Source organism: Oncorhynchus mykiss, chromosome 18, assembly GCF_057628025.1.
Source record: "Oncorhynchus mykiss isolate SJ-2025 chromosome 18, ASM5762802v1, whole genome shotgun sequence".
Classification (NCBI taxonomy): Eukaryota; Metazoa; Chordata; class Actinopteri; order Salmoniformes; family Salmonidae; genus Oncorhynchus; species Oncorhynchus mykiss.
In genome coordinates, this window is record NC_143039.1 from 67459700 (window position 1) to 67483178 (window position 23479).

The 23479-nt window shown below is 41.0% G+C and overlaps 1 protein-coding gene across 1 annotated transcript in view; it reads left to right on the plus strand.

Annotated features, from left to right (window-relative positions):
- LOC110496640 (calcitonin receptor) overlaps positions 1–23479 on the plus strand; it is an 81320-nt gene that overhangs the window by 24601 nt on the left and 33240 nt on the right. The window contains exons 2-8 of the mRNA XM_036953418.2: positions 5639–5704; positions 10668–10827; positions 11290–11397; positions 20382–20485; positions 21231–21465; positions 22590–22700; positions 22992–23104. Of these exons, the coding sequence (XP_036809313.2) occupies positions 5660–5704; positions 10668–10827; positions 11290–11397; positions 20382–20485; positions 21231–21465; positions 22590–22700; positions 22992–23104 (876 nt within the window). The 5' untranslated portion in view covers positions 5639–5659. The remainder of the gene's footprint in view (positions 1–5638; positions 5705–10667; positions 10828–11289; positions 11398–20381; positions 20486–21230; positions 21466–22589; positions 22701–22991; positions 23105–23479) is intronic.

A 23479-nucleotide genomic window follows, 5' to 3' on the forward strand; every position in this document is an offset into this window, starting at 1 on the left:
GGAGGAGAGGGGGAGAAGTGAGGAGGAGAGGAGGAGAGGAGATGGGGAGAAGTGAGGAAGAGGAGAGGGGGAGAATAGAGGATATAACGATTCAGGGGATCGGAGGAGGAGTCACTCAGTAATTAGGGACAGGATGGGAGTGGAGGGGAGGGGACAAGAGACTCCCTTACCTTCAGTGGGATCCCACACCTGGGAATAATAAGGCCAAAGGTCGATGGGAGCAGTGAGTGAGAGTGACTGTCGTCCAGATAGTGATAAAGGTTTCACTGGGGTAATTAACCTCTTTAACCTTCCTCCTGTGCCAGACTACCACCCCTAACCTAACGTAGCAGGCATAAAAGAAAACGCCTGAGTGGAGTTCCCACATCCAGTTTTCAGTTGAATTACTACGTTGAATTAGCTGTATCCCGGAAAACTGGAAACATCCAGTTGTTGGCATCTCCACTAAGTGTGTATTACCCCTGACTTGACCTAAACAACTAACACATGTGAGCTGAGCTAAGTGGGGAATGAACGGGTCTCTCAGGTACTGTGTGGATTATAGAGAATGTGTAACCTCCGCCATTCAAGACGTCTTATTTACACACAATAAACATGTAACCTGCAATACATATGCAACAGTCCTATACTCTCTCCCATGAATGAACATGACATCGCTATCACCAAACACAATTTATACACTCCAATGTCAACCACGTTCTATATAAACATACACATTACTCATGCAGAACATGTGTTTTTATCTGCCCCATACACGCCTCCCTACGAGTACTGCTGCGTACAGAGTACTGCTGCGTTTAAGATCAATATAATAAATAACTATAATAGCATTTGAATAATATTTTAAATATATGGCCCTGCATACTTCCATACAGTCAGGTCTGGCTCGAGATTGAACTCCAGAACATTCCGGTGGATCGTGTGGCCAAACCAGACTGAATAATGATGTCTGATACAATGTCATATCAGGGCCAAAGTGGACCTCCATCACCCAGGCTTCCAGGCCACATATGTGTTACCATGGATCTGTCACAGGATCATACAGGCTGGGAACAATCACCCTGGAACCATCCAGACCCAGACGGAGAGGTGACATCATCCCCCTGCTCTGAGAGGTGACAGACAGACTGATAACGGAACAGAGAGGGGTAGAGAGAGGGGGGAGGGAGGGATAGAGCAGGAGGCCAGGAGAGAGAGACCCAGCATGGAAAGGCCATGGTGTCCAAGCATTCCGTCACTCTGAGATATCTCTTTTCACTTCCATAATGAAAGCCCTTTTAGGGCTGGAGTTATTATTCTTTCATTGATTTCGCGGCTTGACCTTCGGTATGAATTAATGTTGGGTCTGCTTTGAATTCTAAAATGATTTGTCTAGGTAGGACAAAAGAGCAAAGAGCTATGAACCACTTAAAATACAATAAATTGATTTGCAATATATCACATAAATTTTTACACATTTATTGGAAAACTTTGCTCTGGATCGTGACCTCATTTTTCTCAAACCAAATAAATGTATTGACATTTCTTCATGATGTATCAAACTTCGGCAACTTATTCTCTTTACCGTCGGTCTCTTACACTGCCGTGCTCTTCTCTCCTCATCTAGTCCTCACCTTTCTGCAACCAGTGGCCTAAGTGGCTCGGCTAATCTGTGTAAAGTTCTATTGGAGAGGTCCCCACCCTCTAAATATAACCCTTATAGCCCCACTTGATCCACATCACCATCCTGTCCCCAGCGATGGAAAGCACTGCTACTGCTGCTCTAAAGTGCCACCTCATTATAGATGCACTCTCCAGCTAGTGAGTGCTTTTCTCTGTCCTCTGCATGGGAATTACACACACAGAGCCACGTCTCCATAGTGGGTCCATATAGAGTACTGTAACTCCACATACCACATGTCATAGGTTCAGATAATGGCCCGTTGATGTTAAGGTCTCCATACGTCTCTGTGTAGAAGTTGTTGAGCGACTGAGCTATTGGGTTAAGCAGAGATACTGTCGCGCTGCGACTCCCCCAGTTGGAAGAGAAACATGCCTAGGGCGTCAATTATAGTCTGGGCTTTAGCCTACAAGGCTGGGGTTAACTAGCTAATGCGTTGCTAAGATGTTATGGCTCATGCAGAACGGAAAGCACATTCTTTTTTTTATTAAGACAGAGTGGATAGTACTGTATAAACTCGGCTTGGGAAAAAACTATTCTGATGAGAGAGAAAGCAAAAGAGAGTGAGAAAGAGAGAGAGACAGAAAAGTGTCACAAGTCAAACACAGATATCCATAAAGCCTATATTGTTTCTCCTTTTGACACAGCTTAAACACTCCCTCAGTGTTGACTATAATAGCTCGTAATTCACTTATGTCACATTTTAGTAAACAGCCATCAGTAGTGATGTTGCCTGGGCTGTCATTCATCTTGTTGAAACTCAACTTCTGTGATAGAGAGGCGTTCTCTCCCTATTGTGTCACACGTCTTATAGCAGGGATAGGCAACTCTTACAGTTTTTAATATGATATCTGAGTGAGATTGACTAACAAATCCGAGAGGGGCCCACCGGGCTCTAATTTCACCTTCATTACTACAGGTTTAGATAGCTGGCCTCTAGATTAAAACATGTCAGCTGACAGGGGCTAATTGAGTGACTGTCAGTGACTGACATAACAAGAGAAAAACTGTTGATGCACAGCCAAATCAAACAATTGCACATTGTGTATTCTACTATTTTAATTTGCAACAGCTTTTTTTTTTGAGGGGAGGAATGATCCGAGGGCCTTCAAAAGGGGGGCCGCCAGTTGCCCATCCCTGTCTTAGAGGGATGTCTGAGGCAGGGAGTGGGACAGAAGATTCAACCCAAATGGCATCCTATTCCCTATATACAGGGCCTTCGGAAAGTTTTCAGACCTCTTGACTTTTTCCACCTTTTGTTATGTTACAGCCTTATTCTAAAATGTGTTAAATTGTTATTTCCCCCCCCCCATCAATTTACACACAATACCTCATAATGACGAAGAAAAAACAGGTTCTGAAATTTTTGCAAATGTATACAAAATAAAAAACTGGAATATCAAATTTACAAAAGTATTCAGACCCTTTACTCAGTACTTTGTTGAAGCACCGTTGGAAGCGATTACAGTCTTAAGTCTTCTTGGGTATGACACTATAAGCTTGGCACACCTGTATTTGGGGAGTTTCTCCCATTCTTCACTGCAGATCCTGTCAAGCTCTGTCAGGTTGGATGGGGAGCGTCGCTGCATAGCAGGTCTCTCCAGAGATGTTTGACCGTGTTCAAGTCCGAGCTCTGGCTGGGCCACTCAAGGACATCTTGGTTGTGTGCTTTGGGTTGTTAGGGCCGCCATTGGATTCTGGAGCAATGGAAATGTGTTCGTTCTCTGGAGTGATGAATCACACTTCACCATCTGACAGTCTGACAGACGAATCTGGGTTTGGCGGGTGCCAGGAGAATGCTACCTGCCCGAATGCATAGTGCCAACAGTAAAGTTTGGTGGAGGAGGAATAATGATCTGGGCCTGTTTTTTATTTTCATTTCATCTTAACGCTACATCATACAATGACATTCTAGACGATTCTGTGCTTCCAACTTTGTGGCAGCAGTTTGGGGAAGGCCCTTACCTGTTTCAGCATGAAAATGCCCCTGTGCACAAAGCGAAGTCCATGCAGAAATTGCTTGTCGAGATCGGTTTGGAAGCCAGGCCTAATCATCCAACATTAGTGCCAGACCTCACTAATGCTCTGGTGGCTGAATGGAAGCAAGTCCTCACAGCAATATTCCAACATCTAGTGGAATGCCTTCCTAGAAGAGTGGAATCTGGTATAGCAGCAAAGGGGGGACCAACTTCATATTAATGCCCACGAATTTGGAATGAGATGTTCGACGAGCATGTGTCCACATACTTTTGGTAATATAGTGTACCTCATGAGTATCACTCTGTTCCCACTGTTGGTGTTTTGACTTTGATTATAACTGTAAGGCTTATAAGCAGCATCAGAGGTGTTGTTGTATTGTATTTATAACTCATAACAGTGTGTCATTAACACTGTGTTTTTGGAAAAAAGACCCGACACGATAGCCTGAGGGACACTGCCTCACAGTAGTAAGACAAGATCAAGGTAAAAATATAAAACTGGCACTTACATTACAATCTCCAATCCTCAGCCTTCTCTCCTTCTTTCCTTCCCATGGCTGGATACCACACAAATACACATTGGTATTTTTCTACAATATCCCCCGTTCCCCATTTCTCTCTGAGCACCATTTCACAGGCGGGTGAGTAAGCCATGCCAGCAATGGGTAAGAGTCTTGTTCTCTGTGTGGCACAGCCCTCAGCCATCTGGAAGGGTTAGGAGCTGGAGCTGGCATGCATAGATGAACAGGGGGTTTTACTGGCTGTGCACGGCTGGAGTTCAATGAAGTTCCACCTAGACACTGATCTGTGGTCAGTTTTACTGTTTCCCATCCTACTGGTTAAGGTTAGGATTCGGGGAGGTTATGCTGATCCTAGATCTACTGAAAGCTGTTCAGATGACCATGACAGTTGTCTCCCTTGTCTTTGTTTTACTATAAGTTTTACTATAAGCCTGTTCTGAGGATGTTGTCAGGCTGTACGGTACAGAAGGAGCTTGAATGGATATACTTCCCTTTCCTACACTGCTCCTTAGGCACCAGAGCAAGCCACTGCTCCTTAGGCACCAGAGCAAGCCACTGCTCCTTAGGCACCAGAGCAAGCCACTGCTTATGATGGCACATCAATAATGTTCATGAAGGGATTATAGTTTTTCAAGTAACACATTAAAATAATGAAGTGCTTAATCAAAGAAACGTTATACCTCTCTAGACCGTTATCCTACCTAGACTGAACTCACACTCCCCCAGTCCCAGTCCAACCTCCAAAGTCAGTCACAATGACATGATCACTGATGCAGAACCTGCTGTGGAGCCCCAGTGAGGTGTGAAAATCTAACAGCTGCACACTGATTGGCGTAACACAGCAGATAATGGGCTTACAATGGGGATCTGCAGGTCCAAAGTAGAGACCTGAGGGGAATTCTAATCTAACTTTCATGAACTGGATTAGTGCAGTGGAGCAGTGGTCTAAAACACTGCATATCAGCTCAAGAGGTTTCACTGCAGTCCCTGGTTCAAATCCAGCCTGCAACACATCTGACTGTGATTGGGAGTCTCATAGGGTGGTGCACAGTTGTCCTAGTTTGGCCTGGGGTAGACTGTCATTGTAAATAAGAAATTGCCCTTAACTGACTTGCCAAGTTAAATAAAGGTACAATTAAAATAGAATAAATATTACTCCCAGGCATGACAGTCCAGCCACTCAACTTGAGAAAGAAGCACCTCTGCAGTATGCTGTTGACAGTATAATCATTTTCTCTCTCCCTCCCTCCTCATGAATGCAACCCAGCACAGGAAAACTTATGGGAACCACTGTTGCAGTATATTTGCATTCAGGCATAATGAATGTTGTTCTGCAGTCCAAACTCATGGCTGCCTTATCGTATTTCAAAACAACAACCCGGTTCTGTTCATATGTTTACCCAATTTTCTGTTAGAAAAACACATTTTGAGTTGACATCATTTTAAACAACAGTATGTTCTCTTCTCTGTCTCCACAGACTTGACTGGGACCAGACAGTATGGGGTTAAAAAGCTCCTACTGGCTTCTGACATCTTTCTTGGTGGTGAGTCCATCTTCAGCTTCTCATTAACACAAATAATTGTTGGTAGATTACTTTTGTGCAGTGTTCATTACTGTAATGTAGTTTATATATTACTGTCATTTTTTAAAACCAAATTGTACATGATTTGTGCGGTAAATGTCCAAGATAAACTGCAATACTTTCTGCTGGTTTTTAACAAATAGAGAAAATCAGATAGATTAACAGCTTAGTGAACTACATCAGGTCAATCACTAATTGGTTCAGTTTGGCAACGAGGAGCATCTCACTAGGCACATTACAGAATTTCAACGTGGAAATGTGGGTAATGTTTGACTGAGACGTTGATTGTTGAGACGTTGATCATTGAGATTTCAACCTTTATTCACCCACTCAAAGAAACAGCCAGAAATGTGTTGAATTCTAAATGTGTCTTGTCTTTTAACCATCTAAAAGCACAACCAAATTCCAATGAAATAAATAATATCAGATTTTTGGTTTAGTTGTCATCTAAATGTGTTATCACTGTGCTTTCAAATTTAAAAGCACAACAAAGTTCAAATGAGAATGCAATATCAGATCATTTGTATTTATACAAAACCACAAGTCGTTAGAGCATTGGACTAGTAACCGAAATGGTTGCAAGATCGAATCCCCGAGCTGACAAGGTAAAAATCTGTTGTTCTGCCCCTGAGCAAGGCAGTTAACCCATCATTGGAAATAAGAATTTGTTCTTAACTGACTTGCCTAGTTAAATAAAGGTTAAATACAACAACTTAATGTGTTATTACTGTGCTTTATTTAATAACACAACCAAATGAACTGGTGTGCAGTCAAGATGAAAATACCATACATGGTCCAAGTAATCAATGCTGTTCGAGATTCTGCAAAGATTATTAAAGCAATTGTGAAGATCTCCACAGACCTGCAACCTTTGTATGCTTCCTGAACACAAACTGGAATCATAGCCAGACTAATGCAGTGGCACAGATGGGACTATCTCCTTCAAATGTTGATATTTGGTTGTGTTGACAACCAAACACAATTCAATATCCAGTTTGTTACACAAATTAATAATATGTTGGATTCGAAGTTAAAGAATAGGACTACATCAAATCAAACTTGGAATACTCTTCAAATAAAGTTTGATTTAGGCCTATTATTTAACTTAGATATTTGGCTGAGATAGAGATGTGAATCCAACATATTAATTATTAATTTGTAGATTCAATTTGAAATCAACCAAATCTTGAAACACTAGGCCTCTATATATTGTTGATTTTTAGTTGAACTCTGGGTTGAATTGAAACAATAGCTGTTGATGACTTGGCAAATGCTACTGTATATAGGACTTATAAAGTATCGTTACATTCCATTTGCTCTGTTAAACCTACTCTTTGGAATGAGTTTGACTGCAACAGGGAATCTATTTAGTTATTAAGTGTAGATCTCTCAGTAAATCATTCTCACGACAGCACAGTGGTAGTAGTCAGGGCTTGGTTAAAGATACTACACCTACCTACAATCTCTCTGAACTTCTCCCCGATGTGGAAGCGACAGCACTAGGCTGCATTCAAAACAAATCTCCCCCTCCCCCTCATCCAATGTCCCCCTAACATGGCGGAAACTCGCACTTGAGCCTTTTACTTTCGGTTTTGGGCCACCATCTGTAAAAAATTATATTTTTGTTATTGAAAATATATTTCACAGCGATTTAGATGGTAGTGCAATGATTCCCTACACTATTAATTGCCTGTTTTCTCACAAACTGAAATTGAGCAAAGAGTGTAGAATTTTAACAATCAGGAAATTACAGAGCGTCATTGGCGCTTGGCCCGATTGGTCCGATGGCCCGATTTCCACTAGCTAATGTAACACAGCCGTAAAGTCAACACAGCGTTCCCATTTTGACAACCGATTTCGCTCTGGCGGGAGAAATCAATAGGTGAATATCACAGCCAATAACAACACTGGTGGGTGAGTAATACTGTGAAACACTATCATTCCACTATTACTACAGATATATTATGGACATCTTCGGAATTTACAATGCAAAAATTCAACAACAAGAAATCCTATGTGTAGCACCTTTAAACCCCTGGATGGGAAACCAAAGGACAGCTGTAGACAGATCAACTATCCAGTAAGAGGTGCTACCCGGCTTATTGTTTTTCTGGTAGTAGATACTGTATAACGTTGAAGATCTGACATTGTTTCAAAAGTTCAAATTAAACATATTTTATGCAAGGTTAATGCAAGGTTGTCTATGTTGGAAATTGGTTACCATGATGTCATAATCCTATTGTTGAAATTTCACCCTCAAAACAAAACGTTTACGTTTATGACTTTTTGCAAATCCAATGTATTTTCCCCGCAGATTCCATGTCACAATACGTTGACAAATTACATTGAAACAACGTTGATTCAACCAGTTTGTGCCCAGTGGGATGGATGACCTAAAAGCCTGGAGGTCTTTCAGCCATGATGCTAAATCTCTGCATGTACTGTCTATGAATGGCAGAGGCTGGTTTGTGTGTGTGTGTGTGTGTGTGTGTGTGTGTGTGCGTGTGCGTGTGCGCGTGCGTGTGCGTGTGTGCGTGTGCGTGTGCGTGCGTGTGTGTGTGTGTGTGGATGCTTCCCCACGTGTGTACCGACCGTCATCATACTTTATTTGAACCCATAATGGTCAGCTGCCATAGACAGCCATAGACATACCTTCAGCACAAATGCCAGGGTCTTTGCTGTTTGTTTCTTTATGACATTGAAACTCACTGTTATCAAGTCAGAAGATATCAGCCAAATTAAATATTCATGAGATGCAAAGTGATATGATGGTGATGGTAATTTATTAGAGCGTTCATGTAGTTACAGTTTGTTATTGAACATGCCCAGGTAAGGTATGTAGAAATGAGTTTTATTTGTCAACAAATTGGATTCTAGGTGTTTTGTTTCACATGTTCGCCTTTATTTGTATTGGTGAACTTCTTGATCGGTACAGCAACAGGTTGGATCAACTAGAAACCTTTGTACTGATAATAATACCTTTGTACCTTGGGTCCTCTATTCATCTGTAAATTATGATAAATTGGCTGTTGATTAGTGTTCGTACCATGTAAATATATTAAATTAAAATTGTCTGTCTGGCTGAGTGTAAGAAGGTAAATTCATACGGATCTCTTTAATCTCTCAGATGTTCATGCACTTGCGTTTTGTTTTCTTTGTTTCCAGAAAAGCTCTCAGTAACACAATTTCAGTAAAGCTCTATTTCAGTAAAGCTCTATTTTAGTAACACTCTTTTTCAGTAAAGCTCTATTTTAGTCACACTCTTTGTCAGTAAAGATCTATTTCAGTAAAGCTCTATTTTAGTAACACTCTTATTTCAGTAAAGCTCTATTTTAGTCACACTCTTTTTCAGTAAAGCTCTATTTCAGTAAAGCTCTATTTCAGTAACACTCTTATTTCAGTAACTCTCTTATTTCAGTAACTCTCTTATTTCAGCAGGATACGTGGAAGAAATGAAAGAGGAATGACCTTTACGGACATGTGAGGTTTACTCACTGTCTGAAAGGGATTTTTGATTTTTTTTAGCTTTAAAGCTGACATTGGTGGTGGCCTGGTGGTCGTATGTATGACGTCATTTACTTCAATGTTTGGAGTGACATCATATGTACGGCTGCTAAACTGCTACATGGGACATCATCAATATTCCGAAAACTCTCAGACGAAAATCTAAATCTCCCCTTCCTTCATTTTGTTTTAGTGTCTGTAGCTCAGTATGCTTTGAATTGTCAGGTAAGACTGATGTACATTTTCCTGGAAAAGGAAAAGAAGGCTCTGAAAGTTAAACGAGGAGAGATGAAAGTAATAAAAAAGAGAAAGGAGAGATGGAGGAGGAGGGAGGAGGGAGGAGGGAGGAGGAGGGAGGAGGAGGGAGGAGGGAGGAGGAGGGAGGAGGAGAGAGGAGGGTGGGGCGAGTGGAGCTGTTTGCGAGCGAGTCTTTCCAAGCTATTGTGTTAATATTCATGTAAATTAATTAAAGTATGTGAGAGAGCAAGAAAGAAAGAGAGAGAAACACAGAGAGAGAGAGCAATAAAGAAAGAGAAAGAGAGAAACACAGAGAGAGAAAGAGAGAGAGAGAGAAACATATTTCCAAAGGCCCAAATGAACATATAATATACTCAAAATGAGTATAGCACATGGCTGGATTTCATGATGGCTTAGTTAATTTATATGAAGGAGTAATACCCGTTCATGTACACATCTTCTGCTCACTGATCCTAGAAAGAGAGAGGAAAAATTTGTGAAAATGAGAGAATGAGAGAGAGAGGACAAACCCTGGCACTTTGAGTGGATTTATTCTTTGTCAAAATATTAGGAGAGATGAGTCACACTCCCAACGACACGTTGTTGGACACAGCTGCTATTTGAATCTTGATTTCCTTCTCGTCTTTGTGCAGAGAAGCGTTATCTACAGTATATCAGCTTTGGAGACGAGATGAGCTCCCATGGTTTTCAAGCCTCTTTTCCAAACCACACAATAGGAGAACAGACAGGATCAGAGAGAGGCTCTCATTCTATTCATATAAGGGTTCTTGTATGCTAGTCATCTGTAACCACGCCAACACACATTTCAAGTACAGCATTGTGACACTCACTTGAGAAAAGCACAAGATGAGACTATTTGTCTATTGCTTTTAGCATGAATCAGCAACGCATGTGGGAGTATACTGTCAATAAATCACTCTCACAATACCAATACTAAACCATAGCAATAGAATTACTCATTCTAGTACCAGACCCTTACACATTGCCTGTTTAAAGACAAGCATGCCAATAGTCACAACACAACTTGATTAAGCTCAGGGCGATTAGTTTCAGGGCAGCACAGCCTAAGTGCAACCTACACGTACAGTACATCACTAGCCAGTCCCTTTGGTGTTCGATAGCTCTATTCTGGTAAGATGAAGTGGTTGTTATGTCTTTGCAGAGCGGAACCTTTGCCAGGGAGACCAGCTCTGAGCCTGCTAGCCCAGACACATCTCTCAGGCCTGTCCTGACCATAATGGAGGACGAGAGGCAGACCATGACCGAGGGTCAATACAAATGCCTTGAACTGTTCAGCCGAGATCAGCAGCACAACAGAACAGGTAAAGTACAAATCAATAATTTCAAAGTCCAAAGATGGATGTACCAATACCAGATTACCCTTTTAATCTAATCACAATAGTTACTAGGAGACTGGGATCTGATTACTAGGGCTCTTTGAGAAAGCACTTGTGTTGATGCTATGACCTTGATTGCGTAATGCTTAGTGGATGGATGTGTAATCAGTGCTTCATTGATGCTACAGGTAATAGACATGTTGTTACCAGGACCCAAGTGCAGTGATATAGGACTGTAAAAGTACCATAGCATATGCTAAATGCTAAATGCATATGCATCTCAGCTATTAGGCGTATGGAAAGTGTTAGAGGCACTGAGCTAAATGACTCAAATGTAAATAAAAGGTTTTGATATGAATTGTTAACGCATGATTTAGCAATAGGGAGGTAGCCTAAAGTTTTGTAAATATATAGGCATAGACATTAAAGTCATTCTCACTGATGCAGGTGTGTTCTGTAGCCGTATGTGGGATGGCTTACTGTGTTGGGATGAGACTCCGGTGGGGACCTACGCCACACAGAACTGCCCAGGCTACCCTGGCCTGGACATCTCTGGTAAGACTAAACACTGATAAATGATACAATCTCTGCAGAGGGAATTGGCCGGGCCACAGGTGAAAGGGTAGTTTATAGAGATGATAGAGGTGATTATAGACTTCATTATAGAGATGATAGGGGTAAATATAGACTAGATTATAGAGAGGATGGGGTGACTAGACGTTAGAGACTAGATTATAGAGATGATAGGGTGACTAGACGTTAGAGACTAGATTATAGAGAAGATGGGGTGACTAGACGTTAGAGACTAGATTATAGAGATGATAGGGGTGACTAGACGTTAGAGACTAGATTATAGAGATGATAGGCGTGACTAGAGACTAGATTATAGAGATGATAGGGGTGACTAGAGACTACATTATAGAGATGATAGGGGTGACTAGAAACTAGATTATAGAGATGATAGGGGTGACTTGAGGTTAAATGACAGATGACAGTGATGATTAGAGACTAGATTATAGAGATGTTAGGGGTGACTAGAGGTTAGACTGTAGAGATGATAGGGGGACTAAAGACTTGATGATAGAGATGATAGGGGTGACTAGATGTTAGATTATATAGATGATAGGGGTGACTAGATGTTAGATTATAGAGATGGCAGGGGTTACTAGAGGTTAGATTATAGAGATGATAGGGGTGACTAGAGACTACATTATAGAGATGATAGGGGTGACTAGAAACTAGATTATAGAGATGATAGGGGTGACTTGAGGTTAAATGACAGATGACAGTGATGATTAGAGACTAGATTATAGAGATGTTAGGGGTGACTAGAGGTTAGACTGTAGAGATGATAGGGGGACTAAAGACTTGATGATAGAGATGATAGGGGTGACTAGATGTTAGATTATATAGATGATAGGGGTGACTAGATGTTAGATTATAGAGATGACAGGGGTTACTAGAGGTTAGATTATAGAGATGATAGGGGTGACTAGATGTTAGATTATAGAGATGACAGGGGTTACTAGAGGTTAGATTATAGAGATGTTAGTGGTGATTAGAGACTAGATTATATAGATGATAGGGGTGACTAGAGACTAAATTATATAAAATCAAATCACATTTTATTGGTCACATAAACATGGTTAGCAGATGCTAATGCGACTGTAGAGAAATGCTTGTGCTTCTAGTTCCGACAGTGCAGTAATGTCTAACAAGTAATATCTAACAAGTAATCTAACAATTCTCCAACAACAACCTAATACACACAAATCTAAAAGGGTGAATGAGAATATCTACATATAAGTTTATGGATGAGCGATGGCTGAGCGGCACTGGCAAGGTGCAGTAGATTGTATAAAATACAGTATATACATGTGATATGAGTAATGTAAGATACAGTTGAAGTCGGAAGTTTACATACACTTTAGCCAAATACATTTAAACTCAGTTTTTCACAATTCCTGACATTTAATCCTAGTAAAAATTCCTTGTCTTAGGTCAGTTGGGATCACCACTTTATTTTAAGAATGTGAAATGTCAGAATAATAGTAGAGAGAATTATTTATTTCAGCCTTTGTTTCTTTCATCACATTTCTAGTGGGTCAGAAATTTACATACACTCAATTAGTATTTGGTAGCATTGCCTTATATTGTTTAACTTGGGTCAAACATTTTGGCTAGCCTTCCACAAGCTTCCCACAATAAATTGGCTGAATTTTGGCCCATTTCTCCTGACAGAGCTGGTGTAACTGAGTCAGGTTTGTAGGCCTTCTTACTCGCACACGCTTTTTCAGTTCTGCCCACACATTTTCTATAGGATTGAGGTCAAGGCTTTGTGATGGCCACTCCAATACCTTGACTTTGTTGTCCTTAAACCATTTTGCCACAACTTTGGAAGTATGCTTGGGGTCATTGTCCATTTGGAAAACCCATTTGCGACCAAGCTTTAACTTCCTGACTGATGTCTTGAGATGTTGCTTCAATATATCCACATACGTTTCCAACCTCATGATGCCATCTATTTTGTGAATTGCACCAGTCCTTCCTGCAGCAATGCACCCTCACAACATGATGCTGCCACCCCCGTGCTTCACGGTTGGGATGGTGTTCTTCAGCTTGCAATCCTCTCCCTTTTCCTCCAAACGTAACGATGGTCATGATAGCCAAACAGTTATTTTTTTGTTTCATCAGACCAGAGGACATTTCTCCAAAAAGTAAGATCTTTGTCCCCATGTGCAGTTGCAAACCATAGTATGTTTTTTACGGCGGTTTTGGAGCAGTGGCTTCTTCCTTGCTAAGCGGCCTTTCAGGTTATGTCGATATAGGACTTGTTTTATTGTGGATATAGATACTTTTGTACCTGTTTCCTCCAGCATCTTCACAAGGTCCTTTGCTGTTGTTCTGGGATTGATTTGGACTTTTCGAACAAAAGTACATTATTTTCTAGGAGACAGAGCGGTATGACAGCTGCATGGTCTCATGGTGTTTATACTTGCGTACTATTGTTTGTACAGATGAATGTGGTACCTTCAGGCATTTGGAAATTGCTCCCAAGGATGAACCAGACTTGTGGAGGTCTACAATTTTTTTCTGAGGTCTTGGCTGATATCTTTTGATTTTGCCATGATGACAAGCAAAGAGGCACTGAGTTTGAAGGTAGGCCTTGAAATATATCCATAGGTACACCAATTGACTCAAACTATGTCAATTAGCCTATCAGAAGCTTCTAAAGCCATGACATAATTTTCTGGAATTTTCCAAGCTGTTTAAGGCACAGTCAACTTAGTGTATGTAAACTTCTGACCCACTGGAATTGTGATACAATGAATTATAAGTGAAATAATCTGTAAACAATTGTTGGAAAAATGACATGTGTCATGCACAAAGTAGATGTCCTAACTGACTTGCCAAAACTATAGTTTCTTAACAAGAAATTTGTGGAGTGGTTGAAAAATGTGTTTTAATGACTACAACCTAAGTGTATATAAACTTCCGACATCAACTGTGTGTAAACATTATTAAAGTGGCATTTTTTAAAGTGGCATAGTTTAAAGTGACTAGTGAACCATTTATTAAAGTGGCCAGTGATTGGGTCTCAATGTAGGCAGCAGCCTCTCTTGAGTTCGTGATTGCTGTTTAGCAGTCTGAGAGTTTCTCGGTCCCAGCTTTGATGCATCTGTTCTGACCTTACCTTCTGGATGGTAGCGGTGTGAACGGGCAGTGGCTCGGGTCGTTGTTGTCCTTGATTATCTGTTTGGCCTTCCTGTGACATCGGATGCTGTAGTTGTCATGGAGGGCAGGTAGTTTGCCCCCAGTGATGCGCTGTGCAGACCTCACTACCCTCTGGAGAGCCTTGCGGTTGAGGGCGGTGCAGTTTCCGTACCAGGCTGTGATACAGCCCGAAAGGATGCTCTAGATTGTGCATCTGTAAAAGTTTGTCAGGGTTTTGGGTAACAAGACACATTTCTTCAGCCTCCTGAGGTTGAAGTGGTGCTGTTGTCTGGGTGGGTGAACCATTTCAGTTTTTCTGTGATGTGTACGCCGAGGAACTTAACTTTCCACCTTCTCCACTGCTGTCCCTTCTATGTGGATAGGGGGTGCTCCCTCTGCTGTTTCCTGAAGTCCACGACTTCAGGAAAGTGATGTTAGGGGTGACTAGAGACTAGATGATAGAGATGATAGGGGTGATTAGAGACTAGATGATAGAGATGATAGGGGTGATTAGAGACTAGATTATAGAGATGATAGGGGTGTGTCATGGAGCGCATGTCCGTGATTTATAGACAATGAAACAAATGATTGGTTGGAGAAAGACTCGTTATTGTATCTCTTCAAGGTATAGCCAAGAATCCTGAAACAAAATAGAATATGTTGGATAGAGTACCGCATTCCGTTTGCCAACAATACTTTGACGTAAGTCAAGTGTTTGTTATGCACGCCAGTTACTAAAGCAATATAACTTGTGAACCATGTTTCTACAGTGTATAAAGCTTCCAATTTAAAATGTACATGCTCTAGCAATGTGAAATACATTAGAGGAATAACGATCTAATTGTTGGTAGAGACTAATCATATAATGTAACCTACCTGATGTGTTTGTTTCCTTGTTTTTTATTTTTTTGACCCCTTTTTCTCCCCAATTTTGTGGTATCCAATTGTTGTAGTAGCTACTATCTTGTCTCATCGCTACAACTCCCGTACGGGCTCGGGAGAGACGAAGGTTGAAAGTAATGCGTCCTCCGATACACAACCCAACCAGCCGCACTGCTTCTTAACACAGTGCCATCCAACCCGGAAGCCAGCCGCACCAACGTGTCGGAGGCTACACCGTGCACCTGGCAACCTTGGCTAGCGCGCACTGCGCCCGGCCCGCCACGGGAGTCGCTGGTGCGCGATGAGACAAGGACATCCCTACCGACCAAGCCCTCCCGGACGACGCTAGGCCAATTGTGCATCGGCCCACGGACCTCCCGGTCGCGGCCGGTTACGACAGAGCCTGGGCGCACCCAGGGACTCTGATGGCACAGCTGGCGCTGCAGTACAGCGCCCTTAACCACTGCGCCACCCGGGAGGGTGTTTCCCCGCAAATTAGTCTACGAGTCATCAAGGAACATTTATTGTTTGGTGGGAATAAACAAAGTGATGAATTATCCCGGGGGTGAATTACTTCATGAATGTGTATTGTGAGACTTAAAGAAGAAGTTATTGTTGTGTGTGTTTATGTAAAAATTACACATTTATGGTAGAAATGTGTTTTGGGGCTATCGTGATGGAACATTCCTAGCGGAAAGGAGTTCCTGTAAAAAGTTCTTAGGTCCTCAGTTGACCTTTGCCTGGTGGACGGCAGGCTGGGCAGGCAACATGTTGGCTAGAGTAGAGTTATACCTGAGTTTGGTTATAAGCAAAGAGTTGTTGCCCGAATAGTTAAAACTGAGAATATCTTTGATTTATTCAAGTCTTTGTCAACGTCCTTTTTGTTACCTTCTGTACAAAGTTTATTGGTCAATTCGTCCTGCACCTATTGTCAATAAAAGTTCTAAGAGAAGTGAGCACCAGAACATCCTGTCTGTCTCCTCACTGTCTGATCCGCCGCCTCGGTTTCTGCTTCACAGGGTGACTACATTATAGAGATGATAAGGGTAACTATAGATTATATTATAGAGATGATAAGGGTGTCTAGAGACTATATTATAGAGATGATAAGGGTGTCTAGAGACTAGATTATAGAGATGATAAGGGTAACTATAGATTATATTATAGAGATGATGGGGTGACCAGAGACTAGATTATAGAGATGGTAGGGGTGACTAGAGACTAGATTATAGAGATGGTAGGGGTGACCAGAGACTAGATTATAGAGATGGTAGGGGTGACTAGAGACTAGATTATAGAGATGATAAGGGTGACTAGAGACTATATTATAGAGATGATAAGGGTGTCTAGAGACTAGATTATAGAGATGATAAGGGTGTCTAGAGACTATATCTAGAGGCCGAGAGGCCAGATTATGGAGATGATACGGAATTATGGGTTGGTTTAAATGCGTTTGAAGCCATTCAGTTGTGCAACTGACTATGTATCCCAGTTTACTTTCCCTTTCCCTTATCCTTTCTGCACCTGGGTTCACCTGAGTTTTGATCTTGGATCAATTTGACCTTTTAGATCATAATGAATATGATTATCTGGACAGGGGGGACCTGGTTCTAGATCTGCAGCCCAGTGGCCGTATGTATCAAACACACCAATCTAGGATCAGGTTTTGTCATTTATGTGCATGTCATTTAAATCAGTGTGATCTAAAAGGCAAAACTAATCGTAGATCAGTACTCCTACTCTGAGATGTTTTTTTGCAAATGGGCCCTGATCTGACCAGTGACACTTTACAACTGCAATTAGATTATTATGGCTGGTGATGCAGCAAGCTTCCTAATGAGGTCATCCTTCATCGGCTCGGTTGAAGCCAGATGTCTGTGAAAGCTCTGCTGGGTTTTATGTAACCGTTGATTAGCTGTTGGGGTAGGACAGGTTGCTGGGTTAGCGTACTCCCAGAGAGGGAACATCGTGATCTCTGGCATTAATCAACAGGAGATTCAACTCACACTTTAAGGATTACAGCAGAAAAGAGTTCCCCTTAAGTCTGGTATAATAAAAACGTATGTGATGCCCATGACTTAAATCTTAAGTGTTTTTAGCTTTGGTGGTGAATTTGTTGAATGACAAGGAGCTGGCTCTCAGCACTGGTGGAAAAAGTACTCAATTGTCATACTTGAGTACAAGTTAAGATATCTTAATGGAAAATGACTCAAGTAAAAGTGAAAGTCACCCAGTAAAATACTACTTGAGTAAAAGTCTAAAAGTATTTGGTATCAAAAGTAAATGTAATTGCTAAAATGTACTTAAGTATCGAAAGCACAAGTCTAAATCATTTTAACTAAAAAAAAAATTCAGATAGCCTGGGGCACGCGACAACACTCAGAAATAATTGACAAATTAAGAATTATTGTTTAGTGAGTCCGCCAGATCAGAGGCAGTAGGGATGACCAGGGATGTTCTCTTGATAAGTGTGTTAATTGGACCATTTTCCTGTCAAAATGTAACGAATACTTTTGGGTGTCAGGAGTAAAGTACATTACTTTCTTTAGGAATGTAGTGAAGTAAATGTAAAAGTTGCCATGAATTGAAATAGTAACGTAAAGTACAAATACCCAAAAAGTACTTTTACTTAAGTACTTTACACCACTGGCTCTCAGTGTTATGGAATGGCAAGGAGCTGGCTCTTCGTGTTATGGAATGGCTAGGAGTTGTCTCTCAGTGTTATGGAATGGCAAGGAGCTGGCTCTCAGTGTTATGAAATGGCAAGGAGCTGGCTCTTAGTGTTATGGAATGGCTAGGAGTTGGCTCTCAGTGTTATGGAATGGCAAGGAACTGGCTCTTAGTGTTATGGAATAGCTAGGAGTTGGCTCTCAGTGTTATGGAATGGCAAGGAGCTGGCTCTCAGTGTTATGGAATGGCAAGGAGCTGGCTCTTAGTGTTATGGAATGGCTAGGAGTTGGCTCTCAGTGTTATGGAATGGCAAGGAGCTGGCTCTTAGTGTTATGGAATGGCTAGGAGTTGGCTCTCAGTGTTATGAAATGGCAAGGAGCTGGCTCTCAGTGTTATGGAATGGCTAGGAGTTGGCTCTCAGTGTTATGGAATGGCAAGGAGCTGGCTCTCAGTGTTATGGAATGACAAGGAGCTGGCTCTCAGTGTTATGGAATGGCTAGGAGCTGGCTCTCTGTGTTATGGAATGGCTAGGAGCTGGCTCTCAGTGTTATGGAATGGCTAGGAGCTGGCTCTCAGTGTTATGGAATGCAGTGATGCTCAATTGAGTAGTGAGGGGAAACAAAATAACACTTAAAAGGGCAATCTGCAGTGCAAACAACAGCAAAGCCGCCACCCCACCACTGTTTTGGTAAACCATACATTTGATATGATACTACAATATGAAAGCATATATGTTATTGAAGTGACAACATATGGGCCTCCAGAGTGGTGCAGCGGTCTACCATACAGTACCAGTGAAAAGTTTGGACACACCTACAAATACTATTTTCTACATTGTAGAATAATAGTGAAGACATCAAAACAATGAAATAACACATGGAATCCTGTACTAACCTGAAAAAGTGTTATTTTTGAGATTCTTCAATGTAACCACCCTTTGCCTTGATGACAGCTTTGTACAGACTTGGCATTCTCTCAACCAGCTTCATGAGATAGTCACCTGGAATGCATTTAAATGAATATGTGTGCCTTGTTAAAAGTTCATTTGTGGAATTTCTTTCCTTTCCACTCTAATGTACTTGTCCTCTTGCTAATTTGTGCACCGGGGCTTCCCTCTCCTCTTTCTATTCTGGTTAGAGCCAGTTTGCTCTGTTCTGTGAAGGGATTAATACACAGCGTTGTACAAGATCTTCAGGTTCTTGGCAATTTCTCACATGGAATAGCCTTCATTTCCCAGAACAAGAATAGACTGACGAGCTTCGGAATAAAGTTATTTGTTTCTGGCCATTTTGAGCCTGTAATCGAACCCACAAATGCTGATGCTCCAAATACTCAACTAGTCTATAGGCCAGTTTTATTGCTTATTTAATCAGGACAACAGTTTTCAGCTGTCCTAACATATTGATCTAATGATCAATTTGCCTTTTAAAATTATAATTTTGGATTAGCTAACACAATATGCTATTGGAACACAGGAGTGATGGTTGCTGATAATGGGCCTCTGTACACCTATATTCCATCAAAAATCAGCCGTTTCCAGCTACAATAGTCATTACAACAGTAACAATGTCTACACTGTATTTCTGATCAATTTGATGTTATTTTAATGAACAATTGTTTTGCTTTTCTTTCAAAAATAAGGACATTTCTAAGTGACCCCAAACTTTTGAACGGTATTGTATTTCTAAATAAATAAATAAAAGGTGTCTGACAGCAAAATGAGATAACACTAAAAGCCTATAACTATTGACTCGACAGTTGATATTACAGTCCAGTCAGCAGAGCTATAGCAGCGGCTTCATGTCTTGCCCCTATCACACTGATGGATTCAGCAGCTGCCAAGTTACCATTACTCATAGCTCAAATTACACTGCTAACAATTACCATTACTCATAGCTCAAATTACACTGCTAACAATTACCATTACTCATAGCTCAAATTACACTGCTAACAATTACCATTACTCATAGCTCAAATTACACTGCTAACAATTACCATTACCCATAGCTCAAATTACACTGCTAACAATTACCATTACTCATAGCTCAAATTACACTGCTAACAATTACCATTACTCATAGCTCAAATTACACTGCTAACAATTACCATTACTCATAGCTCAAATTATACTGCTAACAATTACCATTACTCATAGCTCAAATTATACTGCTAAAAATTACCATTACTCATAGCTAAAATTACACTGCTAACAATTACCATTACTCATAGCTCAAATTACACTGCTAACAATTACCATTACATTTTTTTTGCAGGAAAAGTGTCAAGATATTGTGATGAATCTGGTAACTGGGTCCAAAGTCCCTCCATTAATAGGACCTGGTCCAAATGTCTGACGCTCTCCAAGAACAAATTAAAGGTAATTGGAGATTGATTCGTTCTCTGTTGATTAATGGTCAAAAAAGTACAGGTCTGTCTGGGACTGGGAATAAGTCCCATATGGCACCCTATGCCCTATGACCTGCACTACTTTGGACCAGAACCCTATGGGCCCTGGTCAAAGTAGTGCACTATTTAATGAATAGGTGACATTTGGAATGCAGTCTGGGTGTGCAGGCAGGACTGTTCTTGTGTTGTCTGTTGTGTTTCCCTGTTATTATTCCTTTGATAGTTTAACGCCATAATTAGAGCCAGGAGTTTTTCCTTGTCTAGTCTCTAGATCCGGAACAACTCTGGGCCCACCTACCTATTCTGTATCTTGTCTGTATTGTTTTTTTGCTTGTTTTTCTTCTATTACTTATTTATCTACGTTTTTATAGTCACTGATACTGTTCGCTGTTGACAAATAGAAATTCTCACGCTGTATTCTAGTCACTGCCACAGCCTTATTCTAAAATGGATTAAATAATTATGTTTTCTCATCAATCTTCACACAATAACCCATAATGGCAAAGTGAAAACAGGTTTTTAGAATTTTTTGCAAATGTATAAAAAAATTATAAAACTGTCTTTGTTTATATAGTCACTGATCCTCACTCTGTATTCTACCCATCTTTGTTTATATAGTCACTGATACTGTTCCCTGTTGACAAATAGAAATCCTCAAGCTGTATTCTGTGTGTTTCTTTATGGTGTCTGTCCCGTTACATGTTGTTCTTCCCCAGAATGTGACTCTCCATGGTCTGCTAGAGCCAGGGTCTGTGGAGCCCACTGTGGAGACTCCATTAAGCCAGAATGTGATTCCCCATGGTCTGCTAGAGCCAGGGTCTGTGGAGCCCACTGTGGAGACTCCAGTCAGCCCCAGGGTCAGTCAGGAGGAGGAGGAGAGGAAGAAGATCATCAACGGTCAATACAAATGCTTTGAGAAGATGAACAGAGACCAGCCGTATAACAAATCAGGTAGTGATAATGTGCACTACTTTAATACTCAGTGTGTGGGATTATTCCAGATTATAAACTGGGTGGATTGAGCCCTGAATGCTGATTGGCTGAAAGTCATGGTATATCAGGCCGTATACCACGGATATGACGAAACATTTATTTTTACTGCTCTAATTATGTTGTTAACCAGTTTATAATAGCAATCAGGCTCCTTGGGGGTTTGTGATAGAGTGCATTTGGAAAATATTCAGACCACTTGACCTTTTCCACATTTTGTTACGAAACAGCCTTTTTCTAAAATGGATTCAATATTTTTTTCCCCATCAATTTACACACAACAACCCATAATGGCAAAGTGAAAACAGTTTTTTCAGGTGCACCCTGCTTTCATTGATCATTCTTGAGATGTTTCTACAACTTGATTGGAGTCCACCTGTGGTAAATGTAAATGATTGGACATGATTTGAAAAGGCAAACATCTGTCTATATAAGGTCTCACAGTTGACAGTGCATGTCAGAGCAAACACAAAGCCATGAGGTCAAAGGAATTGTCTGTAGAGCTCAAAGACAGGATTGTGTTGAGGCACAGATCAGGGGAAGGGTACCAAAATATTTCTGCAGAATTAAAGTTCCCCAAGAACACAGTGGCATCCAGCATTATTAAATAAAAAAGGTTTGGAACCACCAAGACTCTTCCTAGAGCTGGCCGCCCGGCCAAACTGAGCAATCGGGGGAGAAAGGCCTTGGTCAGGGAGGTGACAAAGAACCCAATGGTCACTCTGACAGAACTCCAGAGTTCTTTTGTGGAGATAAGAACAGCCCTTAGTCGTGGTATATTGGCCATATACCACACATCCTCTGGCCTTATTGCTTAAATATAATTTGAATATAATAAAATACTTTCAGTCATTTCAGGGTTACAGCACACAATCAGAAGAACCCATATAGACAGGTACGATCACAAGTCACAGAGACAAACAATGACACTGTTCAGAATTCGGATATAAACATACTATACCAGTAGACAGACGACAGTGTGGCCAAATGGTTCATGTACAGTTGTTTTCACCCAGCAACATAGTGTATTTACAATGAGTCTTCATTAATGTGTTGTGTCTGGTTGTGTGTTGCTGGCGGCGCAGGGCTGTACTGTAACCGGACCTGGGATGGCTGGCTGTGCTGGGATGATACACCTGCTGGGACAGTCACCTGGCAGAACTGCCCAAACTATTTCCGTGACTTCGACTCCACAGGTAAGGCCTGGCTATAAGAGGCGTTTGTTAAACTGCAAGCAAGAATCAATAAAGTCAAATTACTGGTATGTCTGATTCTCCCATGCTGACTTGTTAACTCTTTGTGATAAACGCATCGCTGTGGAACTTGGCTTGAATTTGAAGTATTCATAGCGTTTAATTAATCATTCATGGTGTCAAGTGGTTGCAAAGCTTTACGGCCATGTACAGTTTAAGTGTTTCTGTTTAAGTGGCTAAGTGTTAAACATATTCAAAGTGTGTATTATTAATCCTACTTCATTGTTTCATCAGAAAAAGCTACAAAGACCTGTAGCGAATCAGGACAGTGGTTCCGCCACCCAGATTCCAATAGGACGTGGTCCAACTACACGCTGTGTAACTTCCACACTACTGGCAAGCTGAAGGTAAGGTTTGTCACTGAGTGATCCATCAATCACATACATGTGCTATTTATAGCATACACTTGATCCTATTTTACAAATCACAATAAGGGGACATTTTCAAAAGGCGATAATACAGTTATATTCAATTCAGAGGAGACCAAGGGGGGAACAATTGGTCAAATTGAGCTAGATATGGGAAATATGGTGCAGTAAAATGTACCTACGCTTACACACAATTACATTTTACAATCATGATATGTAGGAAGTCATAGAGGAACAGGTTTATATTTCTGAGCAATGCATAGTGAAACATCTGACCCTATCAATACATAGTGAAACATCTGATCCTATCAATACATAGTACAACATCTGACTCTATCAATACATAGTACAACG